The sequence below is a fragment of the Convolutriloba macropyga genome, chromosome 7 (genome assembly GCF_964194025.1).
Source record: "Convolutriloba macropyga chromosome 7, txConMacr16.3, whole genome shotgun sequence".
Classification (NCBI taxonomy): domain Eukaryota; kingdom Metazoa; phylum Xenacoelomorpha; order Acoela; family Convolutidae; genus Convolutriloba; species Convolutriloba macropyga.
The window spans coordinates 25,398,544-25,415,219 of NC_134474.1; the positions used below are offsets into that span (position 1 = coordinate 25,398,544).

General features: G+C 39.7%; 2 protein-coding genes across 3 annotated transcripts in view; one reads left to right on the plus strand and one right to left on the minus strand.

Annotated features, from left to right (window-relative positions):
• The window catches only part of LOC142342723 (uncharacterized), a 467,707-nt gene that overhangs the window by 69,904 nt on the left and 381,127 nt on the right, over positions 1-16,676 (plus strand). The gene's annotated exons all lie outside the window — the stretch shown is intronic.
• LOC142342992 (uncharacterized) lies at positions 5,179-6,501 on the minus strand. The gene has a single exon (XM_075394674.1). The coding sequence runs from the start codon at positions 6,499-6,501 to the stop codon at positions 5,179-5,181; it is 1,323 nt and encodes a 440-aa protein (XP_075250789.1).

The following is a 16,676-nucleotide window of genomic DNA, read 5'->3' on the forward strand; positions in this document are numbered from 1 at the left end:
TAAAACTATCGTGCAGAAGTGTGTTATGACTTTTGCCGCAGCCTTTTGAGCGGCAGACATTTTTTGAATTGCATTGATCTACATGATGATGTCCAAAACAATTGAAAAAAAGCTTTTGTTTCTTTACATGATCTTTCCGTTTCAGGGGACTCAGTGCCTGGAAATGTATGCATTTGTAGAGGTATTGGCAATTGTCATTGTTCGGACAACTAATGCTTTCTTTCGTCTTAGACTGAGTTTGCCCTTGTTCCCTGTTACTCAGAAATTGATGCTTTGGGTTCGGATTTTCATTAATTCTAGTAGAGTGCGACGTTTTCCAAGCCATTTTATGAACAACAATGTTTTGAGAAAATGGGAAATTTGAGTTGGTCGGTAAATCTCGGCATGCTTTCGCATAGTTTAGGAGCCACTCAGCAAGCGTGTTTAAAGATGGCTGTGTCATGGTTTTTTCTTGGAGGTAACGGTTCCATTCGAGTCTGACTGGATTTGGTAATTTTGCTAAAGCTATGTTCATGTTGATTGTAGAGTGAAGATCATGAATAAAACCGAGTTGTTGAAAGGTGTCGACGAGCGTTAAAAGAAATGAGGAGTACTGTGTATAACTTTCCGATTTGATAAGTTTGGGTTTCTAAAGTTTGACAACTTGTCAAGAAAAGCATTGACAATCCTCTTTGAATTGCCAAAATATTCTTGCAGTCTTGATAGAGCTGCTGCGTATAAATCACCGTTGCAACCGTAGCCATCAACTAGTGCTTTAGCTTCACCTGTGATCAGTGATTGCAAATGGATCATTTTTTCAGCTGAAGACATGGGTGACTGGTCGATAGTTGCTTTGAAAATGCTATACCATTTTATCCACTTCATTGGATCGCCGTTGAAGGTTTCTGCGTGCCGTTTCGGGACAGATTTTTGGAAGCACACTGACATTGAGCTGGTTGAACACTGGTTTGCACTTTCCGCCTTTAGAAGTCCTCGATGATCGAAGTTATTGCTGGATGCGTTACGATTTGTTTCAGGAAAAATACTCTGACTGGGCCAATTGAAGGAATGTGAGTTAAGCAATGACGATGGAGCGGCGTTAGCATCAAATAGTAAGCTGCTGGGTGCAGAAAAACTAACATTGCTGTTCACAGCGGGCGCTGATGAACTAACTGCATATTGCTCCTGATTGCTGATATCAAGACCAGGTTGAACTGGGTTAGAAAATTGGAAATTAGAGCTGTCCGGCGGACAATTCGGTCTTTTGATGGCACCAACACTGAGACTGAAGTCCTCTCCAGTATTCATCTGTGACTTCCCCTTGACGTATTTTTTGAAATTATCGATACACTTTTTAACTTCTATCTTAAGACGACTATGTTCGCGAGAACAATTGCTCTGTTCTGATGGATCAATCAGGATTATTAATTGAGACACTACGGTTTCAAGTTTTCGCTGCTTCTCTTTTATCTCTTCAACTGTTTCCTGTAGTATGTCAACATCTTCTGATTCATCAATCGAGGAGTTTAGGTAGTCAGGGTGATAATGTATATCGTCCGTTATCATATTTTTGGAAGATTCGAGCATCTTCTGTTTTTGAAGTGTTTCTGGCTTTTCTTCAGAGAGGCTCTCTGTTGGAGCACTGGAACATTGGTAAAGATTTCCCAAGATAGTTGTTTCTCTCTTGTCGCTCTCGGAGTTAGCTGTTGACCGAGTGTCTACCATGACTAAACGTAGACTGTTTTCTTTACTTTGCTGGAGAAAAGTTTTTGGTTTTTGGTTTATGCAACTCCCACCAGATAAGCAAAAACAATTTTAACTTCAAATTACTTACTGCTTGACAATTATCTTGTACAAATGTTTTTAAAGGGCTACTTACCAGCGCTATCTGGGTCTTTCTACATATACCAGTTACCTACCTGTTAAATGCCTACCTGTTACCTGCTACCTAACTGCTGAAACTTATACAAATTAAGTCTAATTAAAGATTGTTGATAATCCAACTAACTAACACTTGCTACCTACCTGCAAACTTATACCAAACTTACCTACTTAGAAGCTCCCAAATTTTACCTACCTAATACCTGCTACCTACCTGCTGCAATTTTTACCTACCTATACCTACCTGCAATCTTATACCAGACTTACCTACCTAGAAGCTCCCGAATTTTACCTACCTAATACCTGCTATCTAACTGCTGCAACTTGTACAAACTTATACCTAAGTTCTAATTACCGGTAACTCTGTTGCTGGATACTTGCCATCTGCCTGTAAGAGTTTTTACCAATAGGTCCACACCTATAAGTGAAATGCAGAAATGTTGAGATAGTATTCAAGCTGGGTAGTAGACGAAAAGCAAAGATAGCGTGAGTGGTATGGAAGAAAAGAGACCGGGGAGTCTGGGGTGGATAAAACCCCAAAACTGGAAAGCAAAAGAAGAGCGTGGGGTTGGGAAGGCAACCAACCTGTGGGGTTTGGGGTGGGTAAAAACCCCAAAAACCGAAAGCAAAGAAAGCACGGGGGGTTGGGAAGGCATCCAACCTGGGGGGATTTGGGGCGGGTAAAACCCCAAAAATCGAAAGCAAAGAAAGCGCGGGGGGTTGGGAAGGCAACCAACCTGGGGGGATTTGGGGCGGGTAAAACCCCAAAACTGAAAGCAAAGAAAGCGCGGGGGTTTGGGGAGGCAACCAACCTGGGGGGATTTGGGTCGGGTAAAACCCCAAAAACCGGAAGCAAAGAAAGCGCGGGGGGTTGGGAAGGCAACCAACCTGGGGGGATTTGGAGCGGGTAAAACCCCAAAAACAGAAAGCAAAGAAAGCGCGGGGGGTTGGGGAGGCAACCAACCTGGGGGGATTTGGGGCGGGTAAAACCCCAAAAACCGAATGCAAAGAAAGCGCGGGGGGGGGGGGGGGGGTTGGGAAGGCAACCAACCTGGGGGATTTGGGGCGGGTAAAGCCCCAAAAACCGAAAGCAAAGAAAGCGCGGGGGGGTTGGTAAGGCAACCAACCTGGGGGGATTTGGGGCGGGTAAAACCCCAAAAACCGAAAGCAAAGAAAGCGCGGGGGTTGGGAAGGCAACCAACCTGGAGGGATTTGGGGCGGGTAAAACCCCAAAAACCGAAAGCAAAGAAAGCGCGGGGGGGTTGGTAAGGCAACCAACCTGGGGGGATTTGGGGCGGGTAAAACCCCAAAAACCAAAAACAGAGCGCGCGGGTAAATAATAAGTTAAATTTTTAAAGACTGTCTTTTGGTCTTTTGAATCTGCTTTCAGTCTGTTGTGATGTTTTGCGAACCCTCTTGCTGTTACATTTGGACTGTTTTTGTAAAATTTCTAGATCTTTGGATACTGAAACATCAAAAAACCTCATGGTGCAGATCAATTGTTTCCCATTTCAATCAATTTTTTAGAGCAATACTTAGCTTTTTTCAGGGGTTGAATTCGTTGCCTGATGTGGTTGGGCGTCAAAATCTATTATCAAAACATCTTAATTTGGGTGGGGGTTATCGTTCGAAAGTGCTATTAAAAAATGTTGTTTGTTATTTTGATTTAGATTAAATAAATTAGTTTCCTTCGATTGCGAGTGTTTTGCATGATTGTATTTTGTGTTGTGAGGCTCTTGTCGAAAGTCACTTCCGTTCATTTTCGACAAAAAAGTCATGTCAGTGACACCTTTTGAGTGGCCTGTCGTGATTGAACTGCAAAAATTTTTACACAAGATGTTTATCCAAAAAATTTTTACTATGGCTATTATGGATATACAATTTTATTTCAACGTAGGGAACAATTAGTATTTTCCAAATGTTGCCTTTAGTGCATTGCATAATTCTTTTTTGGAAGTTTTGCCGCCCATGTACTAGAATACGAAGTTTCTAGAGCTGGTGGTCACGAGAAAAAACGGGTTTACATTTTCCAAAAACACAACCAAATGGCGTGATGGCCGAGAGTGGCGTGATGGCCGAGAGGTAAGGTGTGTTGTGGCGTGATGGCCGAGAGGTAAGGTGTGTGATTCACACGCCAATGATTGAGAGATCAATCCCCTGCCTCCGTGAGGCTGTCTGTGTAAGGATGAGCTCTTACTTAACCATAGCTCCAGGTTGACCATAGCCTGACCAATGTTGGCTGCAATGATGGTACCACGTGAAAGTTTCAGACGCAAAAAAAAGTGGCCATAGTCACCAAAAAAAGAGTATTCATGCTCACTAAAAGAACAGTCTGAGATGTGGGGAATAATAGAGTACAGGCCTCCCTTCAAAAGCATTGCGCTTCTGGATGGTCTGATTTGGTTTGAACGTATGTTCACCAAATAAATACAATTTTTAACCAAATCCGGATCTTGATAACTTTCAGATAGTGAGATGAGCGAAGCAGCAACCCGACACAAAACGGCAGTTAGGCAAAGGATTAGAAATGACAACGTCAGAACCATCAACATCACAACATAGTTCAGTTCTGCCTAGCTCCGGTTTAAAATTTTTTCAAGCTCACGTTTCGACGTATCGCTACGACTAATTTCATTCGTATTGCGTTTTCGATTCAAAAGTAAAAGTGCAAATACAATGTTGGCGAAATCCAGAGTGAAGAAGTTCAAACAGCAATATAGTAGAAGTGATGCAATTGTACTGTATAATGCCAGAAAAACTGGGTAGTCTTTTCCAGATAGAATACAAGTTCTGGAGTTGTCTAGTACCAAGAAATACACACCCGGACCCGCAAATGCAAAACAGAAAAGAACAACGACTGTAGCAATTTTGCTGCACATTTTCTTTTTGCAAGCGTTTGATTTCTCTGCTCTAGAAATTCTATTTGCAAATTTAAAAATCATTTTTCCCTTTAAAAGTTAGATATCGGCAAAAGTAATCAAGTAAGCATGTAGTGAAAACATATTTCTAGCATTGAAAAAGTCAAATTCAGATGTTTTGTTTCCATGTTTTTTTGGTAACTGACAGTTAGCAATGTGGGACATGAAGTCAAGTTGTTTGCGGCAAATCATCTTAACTTCCATATTTAGCCTTCTTGAAGTTGCATCCGCAACATGCTCCACGGGGGCAACAGGAATAAGAGGGTAAAACACGAATAAATCCACCAACTAAATATGTTTCCAATTCCAGTTAGAATCCATAAACCCAAATTAAATTGAATAAAACTATATGCAACCCCCTTTGCCTAAAACCGGAGCGCAAAAAATATCAACAAAAAGGCTAATCAGCGAAAACACGGGCGAGACCGGACACGGGGCGGACGAAGGTGCCAGAAGCCGTTTTCACTTTAACTACTCTGTTGTTACCATCTCGTCCAGGGAACACTTCTTCTACTCTTCCCAGAGGCCAAATACCACGTGGGGTGAAGTCTTTCAGGATCCACACCACATCGTTGACTTTGAGTGAATTCCCGGCGTTTTCGGTCCATTTTGGTCGCTTTATCAAGGTCGGTAGGTATTCCCGGACCAGTCTCCTCCAGATGTGGTTGAGGAATTGTTGAACACTCTTCCAAGACTTCATGTTCGCTGGCTTGGTTGACGGGAAGAAACCAGGGGGAAGAGAGTTGTAAGGACGCTGAAGTAGAAAATGGTTTGGCGTCAATGGTTCTTCGTTTTCCATGGCGTCCGACACGTTTGTAAGTGGTCTGGAGTTCATCATAGCTTCTGCTTCAACCATGATTGTGTGGAAAACGTCAAAAGTAAACTTTCTTGACCCTAGAATGATCAGGAGCGTCCGCTTGACACTCTGGATCAGCCGCTCCCAAGCGCCGCCAAAATGAGGGCAATAAGGTGGGTTGAAGTGCCACTTGGTGTTCTGTGCTGCAAGTGCTTTGTGAATTTTATCCTTGTCGAGATCAGTCAGACAACTTTTGAGTTCTTCTTTGGCACCTACAAAAGTCTTACCGTTGTCACTGTACAAATCAGCGGGATGACATCTTCGCGAAGTGAAGTGGCGGTAGGCGTTCAGAAAAGTGTCTGTATTCAAATCTGGACAGGTTTCCAAGTGGACAGCTCGCGTTACCAGACAAGTAAAGATGAAGGCGTAGTGTTTCTGAAGCTTATCTTTTCCTTCCTCAATGAAAAATGGGCCGAAAAAGTCTAATCTGCAGTTGGCAAATGTAAATTGTTTGTTTTCAGTCGGGAAGCGGCAATCAGGTAGCGGTGCCATAAAAGTCTCAATGCTTTGCGGTTCGAAATGTCGACAGAGGGAGCATTTGTATCTAATGCTCTGCAGTGTTCTGCGGAGACCAATTACGTAGTACCTTTGCTGTACAAAAGCCTTAGTGGCTTCTGTTCCCTGATGCACACAGATGCGATGGGCATGTTCGAGGTATAAACGACAAATGTGATCTTTTGCATGAGGTAGTATTGGCCGCTTGGCCAACTCGAGTTCACTGGGAGCAAAAATTAGCCTTCCACAGACGCGTAATATACCGTTCTTATCAAGCATTGGGTTTAACGACCTGTGTTTGAATTTCGGGTCCAGTTTACGGCTACTTTTTAGCAACTCGATGACGGTTGGGAAGCTATTGACTTGCGACATTTGTATCAAGTAAGATTTTGATAATTCAATGTCTTCAACAGTGTTTTGATGGTGATTGCCACGCTGTTTTTTCGCTCTGTAGATCAGATTGGAAACAGTAGCTATCGTTAGCAAAATCTTTGTCCATGTTGAAAACTGTTTAGGGTCGAGTACTGGTTTCTTGGTTCCTAAGGCAGATCGTGTTGTTGCAGCACAAATTGGCATTTGCTTTGTAGGTCTACAAAAGACATCATTTGTGGAGAGAAAATCTGGTGGCTTAAACCATTTTGCTTCAATTTCCTTGGGTTCTAAACCACGAGTACCATGATCAGCTGGGTTTAAGTTTGTCGCAATATGATTCCAATTGTCAGGTTTGCTTTTTACTTTTATTTCTGCAATGCGATTAGCAACAAAAACTGGTTGCTTCTTGGGGGAACCAATCCAGTCAAGGACAACTTGACTATCCGTCCAATAAAAAACATTGCTGATTTCAACAGAGAGTTCGTGTCTAACAAAATTCAGGAGTGGAACACCTGTGACAGATGCCTCTAGTTCCAACTTTGGAACGCTCAACAGTTTTACGGGCGCTACTTTGCATTTCCCGATCACGAATGCAGTTTGTACTTCGTTGCTGGTCTTATTCAAGCTCCTGAGGTAGACAACAGCACACGTTGCAACAATCGATGCATCAACAAAAACATGCAACTGGTTCTCTGTCTCCAGTAGATTCTGTGTTGTCATCTGTCGTGGAATTTCAAGTTGAGGCATAGAGTGATAACTGTTGAGGAGCTTTTGTAAGGGATGTAGAAGTTCAATTGGGAGTGGCTCGTCCCATTTTCTACCTAACTTCCAAAGCTGCTGAAGAAGAATTTTGGACTTTATTGTCATTGGGCCAAGAAAACCAATTGGGTCAAAAATCGATGACACCAGACTGAAAAGTTTTCGTTGAGTGTATTGTTCAGCTTCTTTAGGGAATTCTCCCAGGGATTTCATGAAAAAGGTATCTTTTTCAAGGTTCCATTTTTGTCCGAGGACTCTTGTTTCACTCTTGGGCTCCTCGAGGTCTTCTGGAGCAATACACTGAAGAGCCTGTTGATGGTTTGACAGGAATTTTGTGAGGCGGAAACCACCGGCTCTCAGGCAGTTCTTCACTTCAAATGCAGTCGCGTTGGCATTTTCAGGAGAGTCGAAGGACTGGATGTAGTCATCCATATAAAAATAAGACTTTATAGCGCTGTGTGCTTTTGGATATGTCTCGACCTTGTCCTCTGCGCATCTGTTTAAGACAAAAATTGCACAAGATGGTGAGCAAGTTGCACCAAAAATCAATCTAGTGAATTGAAACTGTCGCACATCATTGTCAATAGACCATAGGAAACGTAGTGCAGATTGATCTTCATTTCGGATGCCGATTTGCATAAACATTCCTTCAATGTCTGCCAAAATAGCAATATGTTTTTCACGAAATCTGACTAAAATTCCTATTAGACTGTTTAAGAGGTCTGGTCCTGTTAGAAGATTGGAATTTAGTGACTCGCCTTTGAATTTTGACGCTGCATTGGCGACACGACGCACTTTGTTTGGTTTGTTTGCGCTTTGAACAGGGTGATGCGGCAAGTACCATATTTTCTCAGGGGGTGGATCTGTCATTTCCACTGGCTTGACGTAATTTTTCTCGAGATCTGTGACAAGAGTTTGTTGGTACATATCATTTAGTTTTGGATTATTATTAAGTCGTTTGTTCAAACTGTTTAGCTGATTGAGGGCAGAAAAATAGTTATTTTGAAGATTGGCAGGTACTTTCCATGGAAGACGTATTTCATACCTTTCCCCTGTGTGGTTGATAGTACTCTCAAGTATTCGAATGGCAGACTTTTCATCTTCAGTGATAGTATTATCTTCTTTTCTGGTACCATCGTTCTCTATTGACCAAAATTCTTGTATCAAATTGTCCAAGGTTTGTTCTGGACTTTTCCGACAGACATGGTATACAAATACTTTCGATTTATTAGAAGATTTTGAAGAGCGGTTTCCTAGTGTGTTCAGGTACTCTCCTGCAAGTGTCCATCCAAGCTTTGTCTTTACTCCGAAGGGGCGGATTTCGGTGCCTTGATTTACTTCAGTAGGATGCGTAAAGGCAAAAGCATTGACACCAAGGAGTGCTCCAATCTTACCTTCGGCAATGTCTGGGAAATATATGTGTCGAAGTTCATTGAATGCATCGCAAACATAGTTTAGCTCAGTGACATTGGCTGCATTAACGTTTAATGTAGGGGTGCTGTAGGCTCTGGATATTGGGAACTTTTCATCAAACTGATTGAAAGGGCAAACTGTTATTGGTTGCTTTTTTTGATAGGGGCATTTCGTAATCAACGCTTAGATATTGAACAGTAGTTGAAGATTGATATTCGCGTGGGAGTTCCAGGTAGTCAGAAACAGCATCTAATAAAAACGTAAACTGACTGCCGGGGTCAATGAGAGCATACGTGTCGAACACTTTATCTTCTTTGATAAAGGATACTGGCAGCAGCTGTAACTGCTCAAACCAATATTTCGGTGTACTGGATACTTGGTTGACATTGAAATTTTGGCTGGTAGAACGTCCATTCAAATTCGCACGTTTCGATGACTGTTGGTTATTAATATTTCCAAAATTTTTTCCGTACCTGAGATTGCTTTTGGGTTTGAATTGTGTTATTTTATTCTGAGTTGCTTCAATACCTTTTTGCGTTTGTAAGTTGTTGTCGTCTTTCGATGACCAATTTTGTTGACCTGAGGTTTTAGTTTGCTGTTGGACGTTGCTGGTAGTAAAAGCGGCATGTGTTCTGCTGAATTGTTTAGCTGGATTATGTAGTGTTGTATGGTGAAAACCATTACACACTTGACAACGCTTCGAGGAGGGACAAGTGTCTCTGCGATGTTGATTACTTAAACAGTTCGTACACAAGCTATTTTTCTGGATAGTTTGAAATCGACATTCCGGGGACAATTTATGGTAGTCTGAACAAGTTGCAACAAAATGCGGTTTGTGACATTGAACACAATTTGTGTGCTTGTTTGCAAACTGTTGCTCATTTTTCGAGCCGTTGTGATTAACTTTTCCATGATCTAAATCGTTCCTTTGAGACTGTCTTGCAGTTGCTTGCTCAAACTGTTCTTGAACCAATTGTTGTGCTGTCACAGCAGGATAATTACCGTTTTTGTTGTGAGTGAAGGTACTGGTTCTATTTTCCTGGTTTACTTTGTCATAAACCCTTGCTTGAACATCAAGCCATTTTTGAAACTCAAAAAGGGTAGTTGTTGTAACATTCTCTGTCAGGGTGTATTCAGTCCATTTAAGAAGCAAGTTGTGGGGAATTTTTTCCTTCGCTTTCCTCAATAAAGTAGACGATTGAAGGTCGGCTTGAAAACCTAGGTTCTGAAAAGCCTGGACAAGTCTCTTTAGAAATGAGGAGAATGCTATGAAGGATTGCTTGCAAGAACTGTTACATTTCCAGCTCTCTAATTGTTTGATAAAAGCGTTGACAACAACTGAAGGGTATTATAATAGGATGGATCACAAGAGTAAGCATGTATCAGATCCTTTGCCTTACCCGACACTGAATTCTGTAGGTAGGTTATTCTGTGTGTGTCAGTAATTGAAATGTTATTGTGAACCATTGAGAAAAAAATTATTTATCCACTCGTGATAGTGCATGGGGTTACCATTAAAATTTTGCAATTTTAATGGCGGCAATTTGATCGAGCATTTTAGGTCGACAGATGTTGGCTGAAGTTCACTATTGGTCATTGAGGGGATAAATTGTCCAGCTGTAGCAAACACTGGAGCCTGATGCTGCCTTACGCTTGAAGTTGGCAAGAGGTTAGTTGGATAAAGATTAGGTAGAGGGGGAGGTCGCAACTGCGAAATTTCGTCGTTTGAATGACTTTGATTTACAGCGGGTTCAGCTGCCATGTTCTTAATGGGTAAAGGATATGATAAATAAGCGTTTGTGTTGTTCTGACCAATATCCACCATACTGGTTTGAGTAGCCAGATTGAAGCTATGGACTGGTTTGTTCGCTTCTTGAGAGGTTGTGGGATGCGTTGTAAGAAGTTGTAGATCGCTCTGCACTGACTGGATGTTTGCTTGCGCTGGGGTAGTATATGGGTAAACAGGAGGCCTTTGAACTGCTGAACCCTGAATTGGGAAGCTGTTTGTCAAGGTTGTGTTTTTTACAGGATCATTGGGACCGATGTTGAAAGAACTGACACGTTGCACAAAACTGTTTTCAGGCTTTTGAGGTTTGAGTTGAACATCTTGTTCTTTTGAAAAACAATAGCTCTGGACATCCGAAACTACGTTTGCAGCTGTTGTTGGTTGTAGATTGTTTGTGAAACAATAATGCATAGGCTGAACGTAGTTTTGTTTAGATGAGTGAGGGTTTTGATCTATTGTCACGTATTCAGGTCCATGATTAAGAGGCTTGTCAATAATTGCTCTGCCAAGGAATGGGTTTCCACCTTCATCTTGAAGGGTTAGACAAGGTACGTTGACGTTTCGGAAGCCTCTCTGACTTTCAGGAGTCAAAGATAAACTGAAACGGTTAACAAACTGCTTTTGATTGGATTGAGAACCGCTGAATTCTAAATCCTTTGCCGTTAGGAAATTGGATTCTTGGTTCAACTGATGATCCAAGTTTGACATGTTGAGAGGCGGCAAAGTTAAGGTTTCTTGCTGATGATTAGCATAGGGTTGTTCTAGGGTGTTTGATGCCGTTGGATGATAATGACTAGCATGATGTGTTGAGTTGGAGTCAACAAACTGGTTTCTGTTCTGTTGATGGAAATTTTGTTGTTGATTTATCAAATGGCTAATAAGAGGATCCTGGATTTGCTGGTTGTTCAGGAATAGTGATGGCTTGACTGGTCTTGGAGGAATGGGCGGTGGATTAATGAAGACTGGTGTGTCGTTCGGTTGTGAACTGGCTGCTTGCTCGACAAATGTTTCTTCAATGATAACATTGCGTGTTGGGGTTGATCGTTCTGAATTCAGTCGTCGGCTGCTTGGGCGAGAAGGAATTGTGACGTCATCGAGAAATCTTGTTGAAGACTGGCTTAATAGACCATCATCGTCCAACGTGTCAACTTCCAGTTCGGATTGCTGCAGTCTGGTTGTTAAGGCTTTCTGTCTGTCGAGAATCGAAGTTGCTGTACTCTGGTGAGGCTTCGCCCGAAACACTGCTTCTGTCTTCTTGTCCAATTCTGTTTGCAGTGATTTGGCTCTGCTTATCAGTAGATTTAATGATCGGAAGCTCTTTCTATCGTCTATTGCCTTCTGCAACAAATCAAGCTGGCTTTTCAAAGAACTTTCCGTTGATTTAAACATGTTCACTGCAAACTGACACTCGTCGTTGTTCCTTTGCGACATCTTTGATCTCTGTTGTTGTTGTTGTTGTTGTTGTTATGTTTGTCTTTCAGGTTAAAATGAAAACGGCTAAAAACCGTTGCGACGAACTTTTGATGTCAAAATCTAATTTGGCTAATCAGCCAAAAATTTCCTATAAAAGTTCAGCGACGCAAATATTTTCAAAAACAAGAATCCTAAGGTTGTGGAGGTGCTAGCTATAGTAGATTTGATTTGCTAAAAAAAACAAAAAAAAACTCGTTCAAATGTTTATCGTCTTTTTTTTTTCACAGGACCAAATAACTGCTACGAATAGATTTTCTTTTTTGTTTTCAAATTGTTCTTTTTCTTCGTACAATGACTGTGAACTTTAGTTTGTGCTTTCTCCCTGAATGTAAGCCAAAACCAATTAATTCTACTGTTTTACTTTTACGAGAAGCCCAAAAGGAGGTTGCTGAAAAAATATATAATTTTTTTTTCTTTTTTTTTTGCGGAGCGACTAGGCAACGAGGGTTACAAGAAAAAACGTTGGTTGTTGAGTCGTCTCTGTGTTGATTTAGGAAAACCCACTAAAGATTTTACTGTGTAGAACTGCTTGAGGTTCTTGAAAGATTTTTTGCTCTTCTTGAAATAATTGAAATCTTCTAAATATTGTGACTACTGATACCAAAAAGAAAAGGCTTCTCATTTCTCAATGGTGACTTCTGAAACCATTAAAAATTATCGATTTCTTCTCGGTAACTACTGGAACCGTGCAAAATTTGTTCTTCTTATTGGTGACTACTGAGACCAGCAGGGGAATAGGGACTTCTTCTCGGTGACGCTTGTGATGTGTTTTGCTTTCTTTATCGGAGGTGTTCTTGGGATTTTGTGATAAGTGTTTTCTATTTTTAAAGAAACTTGTTTCGAACTTTTTTCTGTAACTCTTATTGATTCCAGACTCCGGATATAATATATTCGAAAAAAAAAATTTTGAGACAATTTCAAAATCTTACTCAAAAAATGAGTTAGACTGTTTGATTCACAATTTAGGTTTTTTTTGTGCAGTCCGAAAAAATCGAAACCGTTTTTCTTTTCTTTTTTCGAAAGGCCTTTTTAACTTCTCTTTTTTTTCTGAGGCCGACTCATATATCTACTAAAAATCAATTTTCGGCAATTGCACGGTAAGTCAAAGGGCTAGTTTGACAGCTTGGTTTGCTTTCAAGGCGATGTTTAGTCAGAAAAATAAACTTTTTTTTCTGAATTTTTTTTTCTGATTTCAAAAAAGTTTTTTGGCAATTCGCGTTATTGAGATCACAATTCGATGTATTGACCTAAATAGCTTTCTCTCCAGTGAAAAATTAACTCACAGGGCTAGCATAAGAGTTCAAGCTGCAAATAGACAGGATATAAGGTCAGGAAATCAAAAGGAGTTTTTTTTTATTTTTCTGGCTTCAGAAAAAATTTTAAAAAATTCCTGATCTTTCTTGTTTTTGAGATCACAGTTTACTGTATCGACTTAAACAACTTTCTGGCTACTGCAAAATTAACTCAAAAAGATAGTTGAAGAGCGTATTTTGTGAGTTAATAGGGTATGGGGGTCAGAAAATTGAAATGGGTTTTTTTGATTTTTTTTTGATTTCAGAAAAAATTTTCTGACATTATTCGTGTTTGATGACTCAGTATACTAAATCGACCAAAATAGCTTTCTGGCTACTGCAAAACTAACTCACAAAGATAGTTTAAAGGTTTATTTTGTGAATCAATAAGATATGGGGTCAGAAAATCAAAATGGGTTTTTTGATTTTTCTGATTTCAGAAAAAATTTTCTGACAATTCTCGTTTTTGATGACTCAGTATACTAAATCGACCAAAATAGCTTTCTGGCTACTGCAAACTAACTCACAAAGATAGTTTAAATGTTTATTTTGTGAATCAATAAGATATGGGGTCAGAAAATCAAAATGGGTTTTTTGATTTTTCTGATTTCAGAAAAAATTTTCTGACAATTCTCGTTTTTGACGACTTAGTATACTATATCGACCAAAATAGCTTTCTGGCTACTGCAAAACTAACTTAAAAAGATAGTTTAAGAGCTTATTTTGTGAATCAATAAGATATGGGGCCAGAAAATCAAAATGGGTTTTTGATTTTTTCTGATTTCAGAAAAAATTTCCTAACATTTCTTGTTTCTAAGACTCCAGTATGACATATCGACTAGAATGGCCTTCTCGCTATTTGAAAACTAGCTCAAAAAAATAGTTTGAAGGCTTTTTCGGTATTTCCTTAGAATATGCAATCAGAAAATCAAAAAGGATTTTTTGATTTTTCTGAGTTTGCGACCGTTTTTCTGACTTTTGGCATTTTTCTCACCAAATTTTTCATTCAAAGTAGTTAAATTGCTTTTACTTGCTATTACAAAAATAAAACTTGTCAAAGTTTATCAATCGAGGTGTTATAGTAGCAGAAAACAGGTTTTTGGGGGACAAATTTCAATTTTTTGGTGGCTTTTTGTCGAAAAAATTAGAGATTTTTGGCTCGATCTAACCGGGGAACAGGACATCAGAGGTGGCGTCTGAGACCTCGGGCGGACTTCTGCTGGTGACGTCTGAAACCAGTAAAAAAACTAGAACCTCTTGTAGGGGTGACGTCTGAAACCCAACTTCCAAAAAAAATTGTTCTTGGTGACATCTGATTCCAGTAAAAAATCCATGCAGGAGATCGTTGTCTGCTCTTGTCACAACCAAGTAATCGTTAGCGTCTGTAATTGTAACATCAGAAGGTTGAATGTCGGTTAGCTACCATTAATATGTAGTGAAAACATATTTCTAGCATTGAAAAAGTCAAATTCAGATTTTTTGTTTCCATGTTTTTTTGGTAACTGACAGTTAGCAATGTGGGACATAAAGTCAAGTTTTTTGCGGCAAATCATCTTAACTTCCATATTTAGCCTTCTTGAAGTTGCATCCGCAACAAAGCATGAAACGTAAAAAAATCAAATTCGTTATAATTTTTCTATACGATTAGTATAAATCTTTAAATTGAGTTTACAAAAATTGATTTTCATTATGAACTGGTTTTCAGTATTTCAGAAAAAAATATTTGACATTTTGGAATGGAGTAGAGTTAACGTAAAATTAAACAGAGAAAGCAGTGAGATGACGATCCTTAGAGGAATTATTGCAATGCCATATTGGTGTCTTGATTGCAAGTACTCTGTCCATGGCCATAGCTGCAATTAAATAAGTGGATACTGTTGCACTTGTACTGCATTAATACATCACAATCTTGCACGATACGACCTGAAAAGTCTTATCCTGACACTACATCTCAATTGATCGGTAGGGGGACGGGAGATTGTGTAATGAAATAAAGGTGCTTCGAGGGAGAGAGGGTTCGATTAAAGGGTTTTTATAAATAGTCTTGCATTTTAAAAGTAATTTTAGTTCATTCAAAAGTAAGAAGCATCCCGGACCTACTTTCAAGTTTAAATCACTACTGAATCTTTTAAACTCCATCATGTTTTTTCTTCTTCCAAGTTAACTGTTCATGGCATATATTAGAATTTTCATTATAAATTGCAGGACAAAAAAATCTTTTCTCGGTTATTCATATGCCCAGCATGATTATTTTACGGCCAATTATCTGCGCATTATGTCTTTTAAGCGGGTAATTATCTGTGCATTATGCTTTTTAAGCGGGTAATTATATGCGCAGGATGTTTTACTCGCGTTCCTAATCTGTATATTATGCAGCGTGTGCATCATTCTTTCTGTATATTATGACTCAGGCAGGCATCGACAGATACAAGTAAATCAACTACTCAAAGCTATTCATTAACGCTACTCAATGCTATTTATACGCGCTATACTCAATGCTATTTATACGCGCTACTCGCTACTTCTTTGGAAATGACCTCATGAAAAGGCGGTTTTGAATTGACAAATGAATTAAGAAATGAATTCCCAAAAACATGTAATTTATAAAAATGAACAGAAACACAATGGAAATGAACAGATTCACAGAGTTTGAAAGTTTTAGTTTGAATGAATTTGGTAATGTGCGCTCTTTGAACTCGATGCTTCGCTCTTTCCCCTTCAGGTGATTTCTCAAATTGAATTAGCCACTTGAACGTGTTGTTGGCCGACCTCCTCCGCCAACGAACTCCGCCGACCTTCAGTTGGAGGACAGTAGGCCCAGTCGGCTGTTTGGCAGTTGAACAAGATGGCTCAAATTAAGTCTAGTTAGCTTGCAAGCAAAGGGATACATCTGAAAAAGATAGAAAAGCGCCGCACAAAACTTTAGTACGACATAACAGAACCAGATAAAAAACCTCTAAAACGTGTGAGCTATTGTTTTATGGGGATAACATCAAAGAAAAGATATTATGGAAATAACAGAAAATAACATCGACAGTATCATAGAAAGCAATCTCTCAGTAAGAAACCATTCACCCCTCTAGTGTTATAACTTTTCTCAATTAAACGTAATCGTGGCATTAATTAGTTTCATGGTGCACAATAAGGAGTAACAGCGACTCATCATCACAAGTGGTGATCAACTCATGAAATTCAAATAGGACTTTAACATCTTCCATTTAAAATAATCTAACAAATCGCAGCAACAATTCACTCAATCACTCAGGAACAACGTGGGCAAAACAACTTTCAATCAAATCTGAAAAACACAACACAGAAAGACCATTGAGTCTACTATTCAGAAACTGAAGAAATATAAACTTAAACAGGCTGATAAATACTGTGTTGGAACCCCACGGGCAAACCCGAAAATTTACTACTACTACTTCTACTACTACACCATAAATAATTCT

Coding starts and splice junctions, on each gene's coding strand:
- LOC142342992 (XM_075394674.1), bottom strand. CDS start 6,501: ATGTCGCAAGTCAATAGCTTCCCAACCGTCATCGAGTTGCTAAAAAGT.